Source organism: Bubalus bubalis, chromosome 2, assembly GCF_019923935.1.
Source record: "Bubalus bubalis isolate 160015118507 breed Murrah chromosome 2, NDDB_SH_1, whole genome shotgun sequence".
In the NCBI taxonomy this organism is placed as follows: Eukaryota; Metazoa; Chordata; class Mammalia; order Artiodactyla; family Bovidae; genus Bubalus; species Bubalus bubalis.
Window position 1 is genome coordinate 88237776 of NC_059158.1, and position 19294 is coordinate 88257069.

The 19294-nt window shown below is 42.5% G+C and overlaps 1 protein-coding gene across 5 annotated transcripts in view; it reads left to right on the forward strand.

Annotated features, from left to right (window-relative positions):
• Positions 1 to 19294, forward strand: part of ITGB6 (integrin subunit beta 6) — a 149483-nt gene that overhangs the window by 40959 nt on the left and 89230 nt on the right. For 2 of the 5 annotated variants that reach the window (XM_025276089.3, XM_006073134.4), the window contains exons 2-5: positions 16032 to 16083; positions 16270 to 16499; positions 16607 to 16682; positions 17439 to 17518. In XM_025276089.3, the coding sequence (XP_025131874.2) occupies positions 16455 to 16499; positions 16607 to 16682; positions 17439 to 17518 (201 nt within the window). In that variant the 5' untranslated portion in view covers positions 16032 to 16083; positions 16270 to 16454. Of the gene's footprint in view, positions 1 to 16031; positions 16084 to 16252; positions 16500 to 16606; positions 16683 to 17438; positions 17519 to 19294 lie in introns of those variants that run through there. The other 3 variants (XM_025276093.3, XM_025276103.3, XM_025276125.3) reach the window with 3 other exon arrangements.

The window sequence follows — 19294 nt, forward strand, 5'->3', positions numbered from 1 at the left end:
CTGCCATGTAGGAGACCAGGTTCAATCCCTGGGTTGGGAAGATCCCCTGGAGAAGGGAATGGCTACCCACTCCAGTATTCTTGCCTGGAGAATTCCATGGACAGAGGAGCCTGGCAGGCTACAGTCCATGGAGTTGCAAAGAGTTGGACACAACTGAGCGGCTACACACATGAAACATAAGCTATCGGTGCTCACGGGAGATTGTTTAGATACCTACTCAGGAACGTAGAGGTGACCCACTGTCACTCTGGGAAGCTGCTCTGTAACTAACCCCTAGCATCATGCCTTACTCAGGGTAGATGTCAGTGCAAATGCACTGACTGACTGAAGAAAGTGTTGGAGAGACAATGCAGTGAGTTATACTTGGCTCTCTAAAGGTCCTTCCTGCGGCCATAACATTCTGAGACTCTATGTCTGTCTGACAAATGCAGAAGGAATTCAGTGAAGCCAGCTCATGGAATCCTGTGGCTGCCAGGAAGTGACCGCAGGAGACAGTGCCGGAGGGGATGGCAGGGGAGGGGGCAATGCAATGAGACGGGGGTGGAGTCGGGCGGGGGTTGAAAGCTCAGCACTGAGTTGTAACTCTGTCCCCAAAGAGATCAGAAAGTGGGGTTGCTGCATCCAGTGACCACAGAGGGCAACCAAAGATCAGAGAAACAGCTGAGGCTGCCCAGCTGCTTTTTCTGCTGCATGTCTATCAGCCTGGGCAACAGACAGGAAGTTCATTCATCCAGTGCCTGGCTCATAACTCTCTTGAAGAGGAGATCATTTATACGGTTGAAGTCCTTTTGCGTTTCTGACAAGTGTCATAGCTGAAAGTGTTGACTGAGGATTCCCTTCAGCCCTTGACACCTAGAAAAGGAATAAGAAAGGCTGAATTCAACCCTGTGATGTTCCTGGCAGGACTATGTGCTACCAACTAAGAAGACCATTGTTGTTGATGTTGTTGCTCTTAAGTCGTTCAGTCATGTCCAACCCTTTTGCGATCTCACAGACTGTAGCCCACCAGGCTCCTCTGTCCATGGAATTCTGTATGCAAGAATACTGGAGTGGGTTGCCATTTCCTTCTCCAGGGGGTCTTCCCCACCCAGGGATTGAACCTGAGTCTTCTGCATCAAGAGGTGGATTCTTTATCAGTGAGCCACGGGGGAATCCATTAAGAAGCCCATCAGATCAGATCAGATCAGCCGCTCAGTCGTGTCCGACTCTTTGCGACCCCATGAATCGCAGCACGCCAGGCTTCCCTGTCCATCACCAACTCCCGGAGTTCACTCAGACTCACGTCCATCGAGTCAATGATGCCATCCAGCCATCTCATCCTCTGTCGTCCCCTTCTCCTCCTGCCCCCAATCTCTTCCAGCATCAGAGTCTTTTCCAATGAGTCAACTCTTCGCATGAGGTGGCCAAAGTACTGGACTTTCAGCTTTAGCATCATTCCTTCCAAAGAAATCCCAGGACTGATCTTCTTTAGAATGGACTGGTTGGATCTCCTTGCAGTCCAAGGGACTCTCAAGAGTCTTCTCCAACACCACATAGTATGAAGCAATTAATAAGGATAATAATGGTCATATAAACTAGACATTGATGTATGAATTTATTACCCAAGTTAACACTTCTGTATTGGGGGGCCTCATATTGTACAAAAGAGTAATAATAAAAATGGCAGTCATTTTTTATAACATGTCTAAGCTAGCATCAGGTATACCTAATATAATTTTGTCTAATTTCATCCTCACAACAACCTGGTGTGTATTACCAACTTCTATAGTGGGTTGAATGGTGGTCCCATCAAAAGACATGTGCACCCAGAATCTGAATGTGATCTTATTCAGAAAAGGTCTTTGCAGATATAATTAAGTGAAGGATCTTGAGATGAGATTGTCTTGGATTATTTGGGTGGGATCTAAATCTAATGACAAGTGTCTTCATCAAAGGAGAAAAGACCCAGACAGAGAAGGAGAACACACAGAGGAGAAGGCCATATGGAGACAAGGCATTGGAGTGCAGAGTCTATAAGCCAAGGAATGCCCAGGGTTGCCAGCAGCTGCCAGCAGTGAGGAGAGGGGCATGGAATAGGTTCTCCTCCGTCAGAGCCTCTAGAGTAAATTAACCCTGCCAACACCTTGACTTTGGACTGCTGGCCTTTTGAACTGTGAGAGCATCCATTTCAGTTGTTTTCAGCCACCTGGCTTCCTCCAAGGTCTATCCACTCAAGGCACTGAGAATCAGGGGAGCTGTGGTTCTGTTACTGAAAATGTCCACCTGACTATGGTCAATCCCTGACAGGGGTCATTTGGGTCAGCTTTGCTCATCTCTCTGCTGCCTGAACTGACAAATAACTTAAGAAATTCAGGTTGAAATACTACTACTAGGGTAACAACAGACAAAGGTTAACCAATGCCTGGAATCAGACTGCCTGGATTTGAGGCCCAATTTTCCACTTAGTAACTATGAGACTGTGGGCAGGTTTTTCAGCCTCTCTCTGGGCCACATTTTTTCCTTTTGTGTGATGGACAGAACTCAAGAGGAGCCTGAGGAGACGTGACCACAGATGTATTGTGGTTTCCTGGATGGGATTCTTTTTTTTTTTTTTTTCCAGAATCTTTTCCATTACAGATTATTATAAGATATTGAATATAGTTCCTGCTGCCATACAGTAAATACAGTAGGTCCCAGTTGTTTATGCCTGGATGGAATTTTTAAATCAAAAAAGGACATTAAGTAAAAACTAAGGAAATTTGGATAAAGTCTAGACTTTGGATAATAATAATGTATCAATATTGGTTTATTAACTGTAAGAAATGTGTTATACTAATGTAAGATGTTACTAATAGAGAAACTTAGGCAAGGCTAAGTGCGAGACATATGGGAACTCTCTGTACTAATCTAAAACTGTTCTAAAATATTAAATTAAATATTTTTAAACAAGGAAAATTTTAGTATCTCATCTCACAGTGTGATAAAAATTTGAAACAGTGCCTGGAACATTATAAGAGCCACATTGTAAGAGCAATTATTTTATAGCTAGTATCAAGATCAAGGAATTATGAATAGTATTTGAAGTTTTCCATGAAATAAGCTAAATAATTTTTTTTTTAAGTAAGATGATGCTATTATTTTTAGTGTAAGGTTTTCCAAACTCTGCTACTAGATTCAATGTTTTAAAAACACCTACACTGTATTTCACCTTCTTTTTTGGAAAATCAAGCAGAATGAGTTACCATGGCTACTATTTTTGACAACCCACAAGGCAGACAAATTAAGTGCTTCTTATATATTCAGTTAGGTTCCCATCTCAGTGAAAGAATAACACTTTTACTGTTTAAGAAGGACATAAAGCTAACCATTGTAAGAAGCGAGGATTTTCAGGAGGGTGATACTGTCAGGAGCAGAGATCCAGATGCAATGGATTGTCCCCTCTTTGAGCCTGTCCTAAGGGCTTGAGAAAGCAGAAACAGAAACAAATTTATAATAAACTGTTGCATTTTATCAATTAAAGAGATCTGTTGTTCAGTTGCTAATTTGTGTCCCACTGTTTGCGAGCCCATGGACTGCAGCACTCCAGGCTTCCCTGTCCTTCACTGTCACCCAGAGCTTGCTCAAACTCATGTCCACTGAGTCAGTGATGGTATCCAACCATCTCATCCTCTTCAACTCCTTCTCTTCTTGCCCTCAATCTTTCCCAGCTTCAGGGTCCTTTCCAATGAATCAGCTCTTCACCCCAGGTGGCCAAAGTATTGGAGCTTCAGTTTCAGCATCAGCCCTTCCAATGAGTTTCAGGGTTGATTTCCTTTATGATTGACTGGTTTGATCTCCTTGATGTCCAAGGGATTCTCAAAAGCCTTCAACACTACAATTCAAAAGCATCGATTCTTTGGCACTCCACCTTCCTTTTGGGCCAACTCTCACATCTGTACATGAATACTGGAAAAACCATGGGTTTACCTAAAGAGATGCTTCCCACCTAAAAGAGAATGCTGTTGTCTTAAAGAAAGTACTCTTCTACAAGCAAGTTGGGTTGATTGAAAGACAGAGAGCTTGAAGACGAGCTGTTGGACCAAAAAGAAACAGGCACAGGGCAGACTCAAGCAGCAGTGGGAGTCCTGTGCCCAGGTGAGAGTGAAACAGGAGGAAGGGGGCAGGGGACAACCTTTGAAAGAATGGCCTAACCCAAGCTCACGGCATAAACTGATTTGAACCATATGGGTCTGAGCTGGTGGATGAGCTGACTTCCACTAGACCTTGAATCTCTCAGTATATGCTCATTGGAACACATCAGTGAGCTAAATGGCACTCCCACAGGCTCTGTGACCACTCCAAGACTGACCATCAAAGAGCAAAATGTGGGTAGTGGCCCAATGCTTGGAAATCTCCACCCCTTCCATCAAATAGTTTGAATAATCCTCCCCCGCATTAGTCCATGAAATTACCCAGCCCATTAAAATTAACCATACCATAGTCCAAGGCCACTCTTTCACCTTCTGAGATGGCTCACACTCTGCCTGTGGAGTGTGTTTCCCTCTAAATAAATCCACTTCTTTTGTATCACTTTGGCTCTCATTTAATTCTTTCTGCAATTAGACATCAAGAATCTGAGCATCATGAAGTCCTGAAACCAGGCGTGCGATCTCAGTTAAAAGACTGTGGGTTCATGTCTCAATCTGAAGGATATGGTTTCAAGAATCATCAGAAGACAGCAACATACAGCAGTGCTTGGAATCCATTTCACAAGGAAAACTAGCCTAGCTTGACTGTAACATTTGGCCATTTTAAGTAACCAAGGTCAGGGCCTAGGTCTCAGTGTAGGAATGAGTCATTATTGTTCCAAGTACTTTATCTGAACCATCATCTAAATGGACCTGACCTCTAGACTTCCCTCAGCAAAGAGAATTATCTTCAAGAAAATCCATCTTGAAAAGTCTTTGAATTAGATAATGCATTCAAAGTGCAGCAGAAAAAAAATGAATTCACATCAGAGTTTTCTTCAGAAATCTGGCAACCATTTTTAAATTTGCTTCTGGGTCTCCTTGACAGCAGGAGAGGTAAAATATCATAAAACTTTCATTACATCTGTACTCTCTTCAAGAACCTCTGAAACTTATTAGATGGAAATGTTAATAAGTACATGCAGGGGGGTGAAAAAGCCTTTTTCTAAGCAAACATTTTTTGTTTAATTGTTAAACAAAGGTAAGCAATTTTCTTAACTGTGGGGCTTCTTAGGGTGTTTAATAGTGTAGTGTGTATTGGCAATTTCTAATAGGGGAGATTTAATAGTCTATATTCACTGAACTCTAGGAACATTTTATTTTCAGGGCAAAGATTAACAGCTTTCTTCAGAATACAGTTTGTGAAATAATATTGATACATGATTATTATCTAAAGTCCATACTTTAAGGCTTCCCATGTGGCGCTAGTGGTAAAGAATCCATCTGCTAGTGCAGGAGATGCAAGAGATGTGGATTCGATCCCTGGACTGGGAAGACCCACTGGAAGGGGAAATGGCAACCCACTCCAGTATTCTTGCCTGGAAAATTCCATGGACAGAGGAGCCTGGCAGGCTACAGTCCGTGGGTCTCAACGAGTCAGACACAAATGAGCACACACACATACATTGCCCATTCTTTATTCAGTGTTCTATTTCTGGAGACATACATAAAAACAAAACATTCTGTCGGTTAACATTTTGGTCCTGTCTTCCTCACCCTTGATTGCCTAAAGTTTAGTCTCCAAACCATTCCAATAGATTACACCATGCAACAACTGGCCAATAATCCACTAAGGTCTGGACTGAGACCAAGGTTGACCACTGCATTTTCCATGCTATTGGGCACGACTCTATTGATGTCCAGGCTTCCCTGGTGGCTCAGACAGTAAAGAATCCGTCTGCAGTGGAGAGCTGGGTTCAATCCCTGGGTTGGAAAGATCACCTGGAGCAGGGCATGCCAACCCACTCCAGTATTCTTGCCTAGAGAATCTCTGTGGACAGAGGAATCTGGCGGGCTAGAGTCACAGCGGTAACAGAGACTCAGACATGACTGGGTGACTAAGCACAGCACAGCTATGGATGTTCAAGACATCATAGTTTCATACATGTGTAAGGGATATTTTCCCCTTAAAACCTCCCAAAATATTTGCAACTAACAGCAATTTTCTTCTATCAAAAATTTTCACTATATATGTTTGGGCTGGAACTTCAAAATTTTGAACTTGATATGAAGAAAATTATTAACAAATGTTGAAACTCTGCTTGAGTGTCTCACTGTACCAGGCATGGCCTGACATCCTGTCACTCTGCCATCAGCTACCTGGATTTGGGAAGCGGCCTCTGCAAGCGCAGCATCACCCAGAGTGATGCTGAGACAAGTTGCAAGACAAACAGGAGGCTACCAAACAAACCTCTCACACCTGACAGCTCAGTGAAGCCACTTTTTGTCTGAAAGTAACTAGGCCCAATAACATATAGATTCACCATTTCTGTTTAAAAATCCAACATACTTTCAATTAGATACCAGCAGAGTTTGCTTTTATTTTTTTTATTTTTTTTAATTTTATTTTATTTTTAAACTTTACATAATTGTATTAGTTTTGTCAAATATCAAAATGAATCCGCCACAGGTATACAGAGTTTGCTTTTAAAGGCTTTTCTTCTTTCTCCTCTTCTAATCCTTGAGACATCACCCAGTTAATTTCGAACAGCTTTTTAGAATGATTTATTGTTTAGTCTTTTTAATGATTAGGTTGTTTGCATCACACTCAGTCCTTTTCCCTATTTGACTTTGTGTAAATGTTGTTGTTGTTCAATTATTAAGTCCTGTCCGACTCTTTGTGACTCCATGGACTGCAGCATGCCAGACTTCCCTGCCCTTTACTATCTCCTGCAGTTTGCTCAAATTCATGTCCATCAAGTCAGTAACACCATCCAACCATCTCATCCTCTCCTGCCCCCTTCTTCTGCTGCCCTCAGTCTTTCCCAGCATCAGGGTCTTTTCCAATGAGTAGGCTCTTGGCATCAGGTGGTCAAAATATTGGAGCTTCAACTTCAGCATCAGTCCTTCCAATAAATATTCAGGGTTTATTTCCTTGAGGATTGACTGGTTTGATCTCCTTGCAGTCCAATGGACTCTCAAGAGTCTTCTCCACCACAATTCCAAAGCATCAGGTCTTCAGTGCTCAGTTTTCTTTATGGTCCAACTCTCACAACCATACATGACTACTGGAAAAACCATAGCTTTGACTATGTGGACCTTTGTCAGCAAAGTAAAGTCTCTGCTTTTTACTATTTTCTTTAGGTTTGTCATAGGTTTCCTTTCAAGGTGCAAGTGTCTTTTAATTGCATGGCTACAGTCACCATCTTCAGTGATTCTGGAGCCCAAGAAAATAAACTCTGCCACTGTTTCCACATTTTCCCCCATCTATTTGCCATGAAGTGATAGGACTGGATGCCATTTGAATGATGCCATTTGCCTTTTTTTTTTTTTTTTTAATGTTGCACTTTAAGCCAACTTTTTCACTCTCCTCTTTCACCTTCATCAAGAGGCTCTTTAGTTCCTCTTTGCTTTTTGCCATTAGGGTAGTATTGTCTGTATACCTGAGGTTTTTGATATTTTTCCTGGGAATCTGGATTCCAGCTTGCGCTTCATACAGTCCAGCATTTTGCATGATGTACTCTGCATAGAAGTTAAATAAGCAGGGTGACAATAAACAGCCTTGACACACTCGTTTCCTAATTTTGAACCAGTCCATTGTTCCATGTCCAGTTCTAACTGTAGCTTCTTGACATGCATACAGGTTTTTCAGGAGATAGGTAAGGTGGTTTGGTATTCCCATCTCATTAAGGATTTTCCACAGTTTGTTCTAATCCATACAGTCAAAGGCTTAGGGTAGTCAATGAAACAGACGTAGATGTTTTTCTGGAATTCCCTTGCTTTTTCTATGATCCAAGGGGTGCTGGCAGCCTGTGTAAACATACTGACCGGATTCAATGAGTGGGCATCAGCAACCATCAGGGAGGTTCCTAAAGTGGCAGTTGAAATAAATCCTCCATGGACCTCCTTAAGTATATTTGTCAAACATAATCATTGGTCACCATTTCCCTCAGTTGTTTAAAGAATAACGACCTTCTTTGATGTTGTAGCTGCATAAATTGCATTTTAAGACGAAAAGGAGTCTGAAATCTTACTTTGAAAGATTTTTTTTTAATATATTCATCTCACCTGTCTTCCTATAGTGGCCTAATAAAGAATATGTTTTTTAAATATCTGTTGGGGCAGACTCTTTTGCTACTGAAAGTGAAATGAAAGTGAAGTCACGCAGTCGTGCCCGACTCCTTGCGACCCAATGGACTGTAGCCTACCAGGCTCTTCCGTCCATGGGGTTTTCCAGGCAAGGATACTGGAGTGAGTTGCCATTTCCTTCTCCAGGAGACTGGAGTGAGTTGCCATTTCCTTCTCCAGGAGATCTTCCGGACTCAGGGACTGAACCCGGGTCTCCCGCATTGTAGGCAGACGCTTTACCATCAGAGCCACCAGGGAAGTCCTTTGCTACTGAAGCTGACCCCAGTAATCTCCCCATGTTGCTAGAGATGGCTGCAGAACCATGGGGATATTGCAGGGTTTTGTTTGCTCCCCCAAAGCTAGTCATGGTGAAATCCAAAACAGAAGATGCCAGCTCATCGTACTTTCACTGTGCCGAAGGCATGCTGACAGCAGGGGCATGTAGACGGTCTCACCGCAGAGCATCGCCTGCATAGTTCTGGCCTTTCCTACTCAGCCACAGAACACCTTTTGCACAGTTTTGACTTCCCAGGTTACGAGAGTCACCTAGAGCTCACTGTGACTCTCACCATGGGTGCGTGCTAGTTAATACGTCCTGGAGAAACCTGTTGGTGGTGATGGTGGAGTTACCACGTAGGTGTCTCCACTACTCTTGGAGTCATTCTGGAGCCCTTGATCTCTCTCCTTTGCTACAAGCAATCCATTTGTAACCCCTGTCTTCCTCTAGAAGTATATCCAGAATGCAGCCACTTCTCAGAATCTTCCTCACCCAAACTTTCACATTTTGCCTTCAAAGCAGAAATGGCCTCTGTTAGGTCTGCCTGCTTTCTCCTTGCTGCCTTTATAGTCTGCTCAGAGTGACCCTTTTAAAACATAAGCTACATCATAATCCACTAGAACTCCATAAAAACTCCCTTCACACTCAGAATGTAAACCCAGAGTTCTGACTGGGGCTCTCAGGGCTCTCCTGACAGCTCTCCACAGTCCCCCTGTCTCTCTGGCCTGTCCCCCAGTACCTCCCTGTGCTCCCCTCCCCTGCCCTACGCTCCACTCCAGTGTCATCAGTCATCTTGACTTGCCTGTCCCCAGACACTCCTGCCGACAGGGGAGGGGGCTGTACTAATGTCACCTGATCAGAGGCTTCCCTGGCCACCCCACCCTGCTCACTCTCTGACCTCTTACCATTTATCACCATCTCACGTCTTTATTTGTTTGGGTGTTTATTGCCTTTCTCTCCCACAGGAACACAAGCTCCATGAGGCAGAAACTTTGTTAGTTTTAATCAACACAGTGTTTCTAAAACAGTACCTGGCACATAGGATCTCAGTAGATACTTCCTTGAATAAGCGAGTGAATGAATCAGAGTTTATTTTTACTAGTAATGCCCAGCCCACTGTAGCCTCAGAAGTAAGAGATAGAGCTAATCAGGGAAAACAAAAAAAATTGTTTGAAACCAAGGAATCCTAACCTTGGGTTAGACTGCTTGAGTTATCTTTTAAAAAGAAAAAAAGAATGCTCAGCAGTTTTGCAAGACACGAATGAGTGAATTACTCTGCAGTCAATGTTTCTGTCTGTTCACGTGGACTTCTTGCCCTGCTTACCATCTGCTTCACAGATGGGAAATAGGGGCATGAACAGAGAGTTGTTCTGAGGGAATTTCATGGTGGTCCATTGGTCTAGGCTTTGCCTTTCAATGTAGGGGGTGTGGGTTCCATCCCTGGTCAGCGAGCTAAGATCCCACATGTCTCAGGGCAAAAAAAAAAGAACAGAAACAAAATTATAACAAATTCAAATGTAAAGACTTTTAAAAAATGGTCCACATCAAAAAAATTAATTTAAAGATAAGAGTCATTATGAGAGTCAAATTAGATTAAATTCATATTCACTGATATTTCATGGAAAATCCCACCTTTGGATTTATTCTACAAGTAGGAAACAGAAGGAGCTCAGTTCTTTTATGACTTCAAATAATTTCCCTAACCCAAGGAAAGTGGTTTTCTCAAGCAGGTCTAACATACAAGACTGGCATCAGACTTGCCAAGTGAGAACTGTCTTCCTGTTACTAGCAGGGGACTGACTCCTGAGCTCCTGGGTAAGGTTCTGTGACAGAGCCCCAGGAGTTAATTAATCCTGAGTCATCTCCAGCCCACAGGAAATGCCAGTGACCTCCCTCTCCTGGACGGGGTGCCAGGCTCAGCTCTGTCACCTTCCCTTGAAGGGCAATGTGTTTTGTTTCCTTTGCTTTTAAGTGATCGTATGGGATTTAAGTCTAAGGAGGAATAAAGAAAAGGTTGTATAATCCAGGACCACCTTTCTGTCTCATTTTTGGTGGCAAATGATCCAGAGGATGAACAACAAACAAACCAGAAAGGAGATACCTGGAAAGAGCTAGAGCTGGAACAAGGGGTCTAGAGATGGAGAAACAGACCTTTTGAAAGGTCCCCTGGAGAATTTCATTTCTTGCCGACAGCTGCTTTAGGAGTCTCTGAAGATCTCATATCTACTAGGAGCCAGTTTGCATGGTGACGCAGAGTTCAGGCTGGGGGAAGAAATCTGTCTGCAGGGCTTGCTGCCTGAGTGAGTTGAAACAGTGGGCAAGTTACATAGCTACTCCTGCCTCAGTTTCCTCATCTGGTAAATGGAGATAAACTAGTTCCTACTTCAAAGGGGAAGTGTGAGAATGAAATAGGACAATACTAATAAAATATTGAACAGTACGTGACACATAGGAAGTGACCAATAAAGCTGTCTACAATAAACACAAATCCTGAAAGAAGTCAGATGGGGATTTACCATAGATAGATGAAGCCTCAGGCCCAGCCCCTGGCTCACCCAGTGGAAGGGCTGAGAGCTGCAGGTGACTCCAGGGGAATGGGAAACCAGATGACCACCAGGAAGCATTTCTAGGTAAACATTTCCAGTTGATTGTCTAATATAATTTCAAGAAGAAAGGGCTTGGAATCTTTAAGGCTTCAGTAATTTGTTGTCATGTTTCTCTCTCTTTCTCATTTTTAAATTAATACACATTCATTTCCAATTTATTTCTCATTTACATTCCTTTTCTTAAAGAGTACCCCCTATATTATATAATCCTCAGGCCCCACAAAATCTAGATTCATCCCAGAAAAATATAATTAAATATTTACCATAATCTTGAAAAGTGGATATTGTCACTATCTCACAGTCTGGAAACTAAAATCCTGAGAGATAAGTGCTGTCCCCAAGGACATACAGTAGGACCAGATTCAGATACTTGTTTACACCAATATTCATAACAGCATTATCCATTATAGCCAAAAGGTGGAAACACCCCAAATGTCCAGGGACAGATGAATGGATACATAAAATGTGGTCTACGCACACAGTGGAATATTGTTTAGACTTACAAAGAAATGGAATTTGGATACACACTATAATGTAGATGAACCTGGAAAACACTTTGCTAAGTGAAATAAGCCAGACACAAAAGGCTTTATTGTATGATTCCACTTATACAAGGTACCTAGAACACTCAAATTCATAGAGGAATGGTAGCCTCTAGGGGCTGGAGAGGGCAAATATGAATTATTGCTTAATGGGTACAGAGCTTTGGTTTGGAATGGTGAAAATTTTCTGGGATGGATAGTTGTAAAGGTTGCATGGCAGTATAAATATACTTGATGCCAATGAATGACACACTTGAAAACAGGTATAATGGTAAATTTTATGTTATGTACATTTACCAAATTAAAAAAGGAAACTCTGGACTATGAGGTAAGACCTAGGCCACAAAATTTTCTCTAGCACTTAGCATGTTTTGGGCATTGCACACGAAGGTGACAGGAAGCTGCTACACATCCTCCTTTAAAATAATGTTTCTGAAGCTCTTGAAATTTGAAATGAAGGTGTCCACTTCCAAATTCAGCCTTCCCTGGTGGCTCAGTGGTAGAGAACCCACCCACCAGTGCAGGAGACGCAGGTTCGATCCCTGATCGGAAAGATCCCCTGGAGGAGAGCATGGCAACCTACTCCAGTATGCTTGCCTGGAGAATCCCAAGGACAGAGGAGTCTGGCAGGTTACAGTCCATGGGGGTCACAAAGAGTGGGACATGACTGAGTGACTGAGCGCCGGCACTTCCAGATTCTGTGCTCCCCAGGTTACACACACCTGCAGGTCAGTCACAACCTTCTGCCCACCAGGCAGTGCGTCACACACAGTTACACCAGCGCCAGACCCAAGAGCAAAGTCTCCACTTCCACTGTCTTCTTTCAGCTGTTCACTATGTAACAGTTTCATAGAAGGACTACTGGAGGGAGATCTGTCTCTTGTCCTTGAAATACAGCTGGTGACATAGAGAGGCCATCCCATCCCAAGAGCTGGCAGTCATTACTAGGTCCCTAGAGTTCAATTTGGCTCCCAGCCAGGTTTACTCAGTGTTTATTCCCCCAGGAGTGTTTTGAGGTGCCCCAGGGCTGGTCTAGCCAGCCCCAGATTGTTATTGTCTGATGTGAATGAGGGGCTGGGTCCAGGCAAGATCCAAGCCAAACAGAGTGAGTCAGATGAGCTCACGTGACTTCCTGAGGTCAGGATTCCACTGAAGACAGTCTCAGAAGCAAAGGCCAGTAAAGGAGTGGTGTGCAGGGGTCATTGCTTCCTTGGGCTGTGTGATGCTCTGCGACTCTACCCACACCTGGGCTCAGATCTCTTGAAGAGGGTCAGACCCCCAGAGTCCTAGGCTGGGAGTCTGAGCACTTGGGATAGTAGGCTTCTATCCTATGGGTCAAGTGGCGTGTCTAAAAGTCTGGATGGTGTGACTTAGGATCTCTGGATCTTAAGGGATATGGAGACACCCTCAACCACCTCTAAGCAATGGGAATTTACTGAAGGGATGCACATTGTGCTAAGAGAGATAAGATCCTGGGGAAACTCAGGAAGGGCTGTGCCTGAGAAAGATCCAATCTGAAAGGGCATTTGGGATCATGGCCTGGGCCATGTTCCTTCCCCTTGACAAAGTGAGTGTGGGGGTCTAACTCTGGTGTTTTCCATTCACATGACTCAGGCACCCTCCTCAGCTGTTTTCACTAGTGACATTTGCAACCTGTCCTCTTGTTGACTCATTAGAGTTCTCGTCTGCCTCACTCATCTGTCTCCTCAGAGCTGCCGATTCCTCCCAACACTCCTGAAGCATCTTTTCCTGCAACCTGATGTCCTCTCTCTGCCGGTTTCAGTTTCCATTATCGAAGCCCTGATTTTTTTAGTCTGTATTTCCCAGTTTAAGTTCTATGGATATACAGAAACAGGGGTAATTCATCTGGTTGCCTTGTCTAAGGAGACGGTTTTCATTTGGGAGACTTTATTCAGAGCTGACCAGTTTTTGTTGTTGTTTAGTTGCTCCGTTGTGTCCGACTCTTTGTGACCTCATGGACTGTAGCCCTCCAGGCTCCCCTGCCCACGGAATTTTCTAGGAAAGAATACTGGAGTGAGTTGCCATTTCCTTCTGCAGGGGATCTTTCTTATCCAGGGTTCAAACCCCTGTCTCCTGCATTGGCAGGCCTGTTCTTTACTGCTGGGCCACCAAGGAAGCAAGTTTAGGGAGCAGCTAGAACTCCTTCCATCCCCACAGCCATGGTCAGGTACTTTTCAGGTGAGGCCTCCAGGCACCAGATCTTTAGGAAGCAAGAATATTTTCCCTATGATGAATCATCCAGAGTGGATGGAGGTTTTCTTGTAGCATTGTTTTTTATATTTTCTCTTAAATGTTGCCCCTTTTCTCCACCCTGTATTTTAAGCCCTTTCACAGCCCAAGCAGGGAACGTCTTTCCCCACTTCTAACGGCGTGCTGTGTCTTCTAAAACCATTTATTCATTTATTTACTCACTATTCGTGGAGTACCAGCTTTGTCACAGGTAAAATACTAGATAATGACAAGCTAAAAATTATCCATTTATTGATAAATATTGACTACTTACAAAGTATCTGGCTTTATGCTACTTGCTGGGAATATAAAGATCACTGAGACACAGTCACTGCCTGATGCATAGTAAAGAATTCAATAAATACTTGTTGAATAGATCAATGCCTTAAAGAGCTTCACAGTCTATTGGGGGAGAGATGCAAGGATTTCAGCAATTACAAGCAGATTGGAAAGGGCCATCCTGGGGAAGGTCCCAGGAAGGGAGGCCTGGTGAGACTCAAAACGTCTCCCTATGGGCACTGATGTCTGTGGGAGACGCGGACAGAGCTGAATCAGCCAAATGAGAGGAATGAGGAGGAGGCCCGTGCCTCCCGGCAGCACAACTGGCCTGTGCAGAGGCTTGGAGGTGGGGAGGACTGAAAATCAGAGAGGCTGCGACTGAGGACAGATGGTAAATAAAGCTGTGCAATTAGGACTTTAGGGGCAGGGTGGAAGTCCGCACAGAGGATAGTAAAATAACACACCCTTCCTACTCCTCTTTCCTCCTACCCAGATTTATTATCATTTTTCATAGCCCCTTAGGACAGCCTGATTTTAAGAGTCTGTCTCCCCACACTTCCCAGCCTGGAATATACACCTTACAGGCCAAGAGCTTGGCTTTGGTCACTGACATATCTTCTGCTTTTAGAATGATGTTTAGCACAAAGCAGATGCTCAATAAATATTTGTTGAATAAATGGATAAATAAACAAACCAATGAATGATGACTAATATAGGATACAAGTATTATCCAGAGATAGGGGGATTAAAAAGCAGAGACATCACTTTGCCAACAAAGATCCATATCATCAAAGCTATAGTTTTTCCAGTACAAATGTGAGAGTTGGACCACAGAGCAGGCTGAGAGCCGAAGATTTGATGCTTTCAAATTGTGGTGCTGGAGAAGATTCTTGAGAGTCCCTGGGACAGCAAAGAGATCAAACCAGTCAATCCTAAAGGAAATCAACCCCAAATATTCATTGGAAGGACTGATTCTGAAGCTGAAGCTCCAATACTTTGGTACCTGATGCCAAGAGTCAAAGAAGAAGGGGGCGGCAGAGGATGAGATGGTTAGACAGCATCACCCGCTCAATGGACATGAATTTGAGCAAACTCTGGGAGATAGTGGCGGACAGAGGAGCCTGGCTTCTTTCTGCAGGCTTCTTGCCATGTTCTCTCCAGATTCCTGTGTGTGACAGAGTTCAAAATTGAACAAAGCCTTCTGAGAAGAACCCGAGCAGTCTATAATTAGTTTTCCTCTCTTCACACAGGTTTCACACACTTGCCTAGAAATACACTTTTAAAAGATAGTCTCCCAGAACATAACTGCAGCCACAAAGAAGCCTGTCTAAGGTTAAGCAGTTTGGAGAGTCACAAAATGAATATTTGTTTGCAATATCTATACACCCCTAACACTATCTTGAATGCATGTGGAAACATTCATAATCAGACTCATGAAATTAGTGATAGATTATATATATTTTAAATCTCTCTTTTGTTCAACAAATAAACATCTTCTGTGTGCCAAGTAGTAAGTTGGAAGCAGGGACGGTACACAAGAAAGAGAACTTGGCCACCATCTGGAAGGGAGGGGTTCAAAAGCTCAGGCACCACTGTTTTCTGTTTCCATTGTTGTTTGAGACTGATTTTGTTCTAATTTAATTTTAATATATTATTTTTTTCTAATAATGGATTTAAATAGGAATTTGATATTTATGGGGGAAAATATCTTTCATCCAATTTAAAAAACAATGGAACACAGTATTTTGCTTTCCCTAGCCTGCCTTCTATTTTAAATTGTAAAATAGTGATTTTTATTTTTCAGAGTTCATCTCAATTCTCTGAAAGGACTTAACAATGGAACATAAAAATCTCAGGTATTTGCCTTTAGCTCATTTTTTAAACCCTCCTGATACATAACTGACATATTCATGCTTTTATTTATCACCTTTACTGTTTACATTAAACTATAACCATTTTAGAAACAACTTTAGATCATATTTCAATTATTCTTTTGACATTTCATTGGTCATTATTTTACTAAAGGTATCAACTTCCTCTAGGATGCAGAGAGACTAATAGAATCTACACAAAAATTTCTGCTGAATGAATTTCCCCACCTTCTTGGTGATTGTACACCTGCCTTCCTTATAAGGAGAACAAGGAAGTAAATCATGTTGGAGTTGCTCTTAAACACAGCTTTTCTTCTTTACCTGTCCAGGTAGCTTCTGTTTTCATTTCTGTCTTAATGAAAACTTTTTTATTTACATCTGAAGTTTCTTTTCAAAGCAGCGTAAGTAGTATTTACAACTTTACACTTCAAGAAAGAAAGACTTTTAACAGTGTTCAGCTTTGGTCTTGTAATGTTGAAGTAATTCATTTTTTAATCTGTCTGCACAGCGAGAACTGAAACGGATGGGGATTGAACTGCTTTGCCTGTTCTTTCTATTTCTAGGAAGGAATGATCACGTACAAGGTAAGACTTTAGTTTCTCTGATATATTGCTTTTGTGGTACGCTTGACAAACCTGTCATGCGGCTCAGAAACTAGATCTGAAGTCATTTTTTACTTGAGCTGTTCAATTGCTCTTTGCCATTGAACGAACACTTTAACAAATTACAGGCAGACGCAGGACTGTTGCCACAGCGAATGCTCCGGGCTTTAGGTAAATAAATACAAAGGTTGCACGGGCACCTTAATGAGAGAATTAAACAGCACTATGCACAAGAGGATTTCTTAATATCCTTGTGACAACCATTTTGGTAACTTTTCTAGCTATCTTATTGTACAACAAGGCCTTCCACTTGAGAGTGATAACCTTGAGACAGAAAAGGGATCTATCTTTTAAAATAAAGCTATAGTACATTTGAAAGAGAAGCATTCTTTAGTGGCTGTGAATAATTTTGAAAAATTGAAGGGGGGTGATGCTGAATGAGGGTGATAAGTATGATGATCCTGTATTTGTGAATGCTGAGATACTTTCACATTCTAAGAAAAAAAAACAAGAGAGAGACTGATTATTTTTGGCTGCTAAGACATGCATATTTTCAATGCCATAGATGTAAAATACGAACTTCACTGTGGCTTGCTAACATTTTAAGGACTGATCTTCGAAGCCTGAAAAATGAACTCTGATACTGTTTTGTTCAAGTGCTTTAAGAGCTGTAGGTCTCACGAGTGGAGTGGCTGAGAGTGTGCTAAATCCCTTGTGTCTTGCTGGGTTTGAACACAGGTGGCTGTGCTGTGGGGGGCGCAGAGACCTGTGAGGACTGCTTACTCATTGGACCTCAGTGTGCCTGGTGCTCTCAGGAGGTAAAACAAACGACCTCAGCGTGTTTGTGAAAAGTGCGCTTACATTTACGGTAATGCCGTCTGTGACCGTTCTCACAGTGTTCCGCTTTCCGTGGTGTTATAGGAGTGACACAAATCAGGAAGGGAGAACGTAAACATTAGTGATGCCAAGTGTTCTTCGTGTGATTATGTTCCAAAGCAATTTGAGAAAGAGTGAATGTCAAATTATTTTGAAATATGTGAACTCAAGATTCTTTCTTTGACCTGATGCCTCCTCTTATTTTAAGGCCATTTCTTCCTGCTCACATGTAAAATGTTGAGGCTCTGGGCAACCAGAGCTCATGGAGGTGATCTTTTCTCAAGTTAAACATACATTTAATTTCAGTATCATAGTCTATTCCATCAGGGGACCAGCATCCTTTCTGAATCACTAACAGGATCAAAGAGAAGGCTCAGGGTAAACTTTACTGTTCAAACATTATCCAATTCTTTTAAAAATTACATCCGCTGGGTGACTCTGTACCACAATGATGACAGAACCTGAAGCAGACATCCCTATCTGATCAGACTGAACTCTATGTGCAGGTAGCAGGGGGATTGGGGATGTATAACAAGCCATCCTGAATCACGGCTTCCGGTGACACTACAGAGGAATCTGTAAAGGATTCCTGGTAAGAAAGACCTGTATTAGCTCTTTCTGGATTGAAAACAGTTCTTTACTAAATCTCATAAAGAGAATCTCAACACAAATCAACCTGTCAGATTCTTGCCAAATTCAGAAAGAATTGAGTAGCATGTTCAAGGGGAAAGAACCTGGTTGCCCAATTCAAAACCAGGCTGTGGCTGCTAAAACCCCACATTTCAGTTACCTGTGTCCATGGAGGGAGGGCTCACAGAGCAGAGCACAAACCCAATTCACTCCCTGACTTCTATTGAGAGGGTCAAGCAGAAGGGCAGTGACTTTGGGCTCGTATATCAAAGCAGCTTTGGGAATATACAAAGAAGGAAAAGCCCACATTTTTTGACATTGACTCCCTGAAGAAGACAATGTTAGTTTCATGCCAGAGACATAAAACAACAGATCAGTCTAACAGAGTGCCCACCTCTGGAATTTTCATATAATTTTTTTTTTTTGCACCCATTGAAGAGAGCCTCTTAAGTTACACCAGATAGCTCTTCTTGTGGCTAATACTCAGTAGTCAAATCTAGTCAAAAGGCCAGATTATTCTGAGAGATCACTCACTGATATAACTAATAGTAGAAGTATTATTATCAATAGAGAGAGTTGGAGCCAAAAGTAACTTAGGCTTCTGCTTAGAGCAGACAGAAAAATGGTTCCAGGGTTAACGCCACCTCTGATCTTGTGGCAAACATAGTGATTATAGGTTCTATCAGTATCACAGTGTTAAGAAGGATTCTGAGGGCTTGTTAAGCCACCTTGTGCTTTGGATAAATCATGGGAAATTACAGAATTTGTTACCCCTCAATAGGGCTTCAAATATACACAGGCCTGGCTGAAAGATAACAAATTATATTCTCAAAAGTCAACTTCAGGAGAAATGTAGCTTTCTTAATTGGTGAAACAGCAGGAATGGTTTAGAATTCCAGTGAATGAAGGAAAACAGCATGAACTTAGTTTGTTTCTCTCCAAGCCTGAGAGACAACAGGCCTGAAGTTCAACCTTGCCTAGAGCCTCACCAACTCAAGAGCAGCCTTGGCTGGTGGGTAAGATAGGTGTTATCTCTTGACTACATCTTTCTGTTCTGAGTGTTCCAGGGTTGGATGGCTGCATCTCTG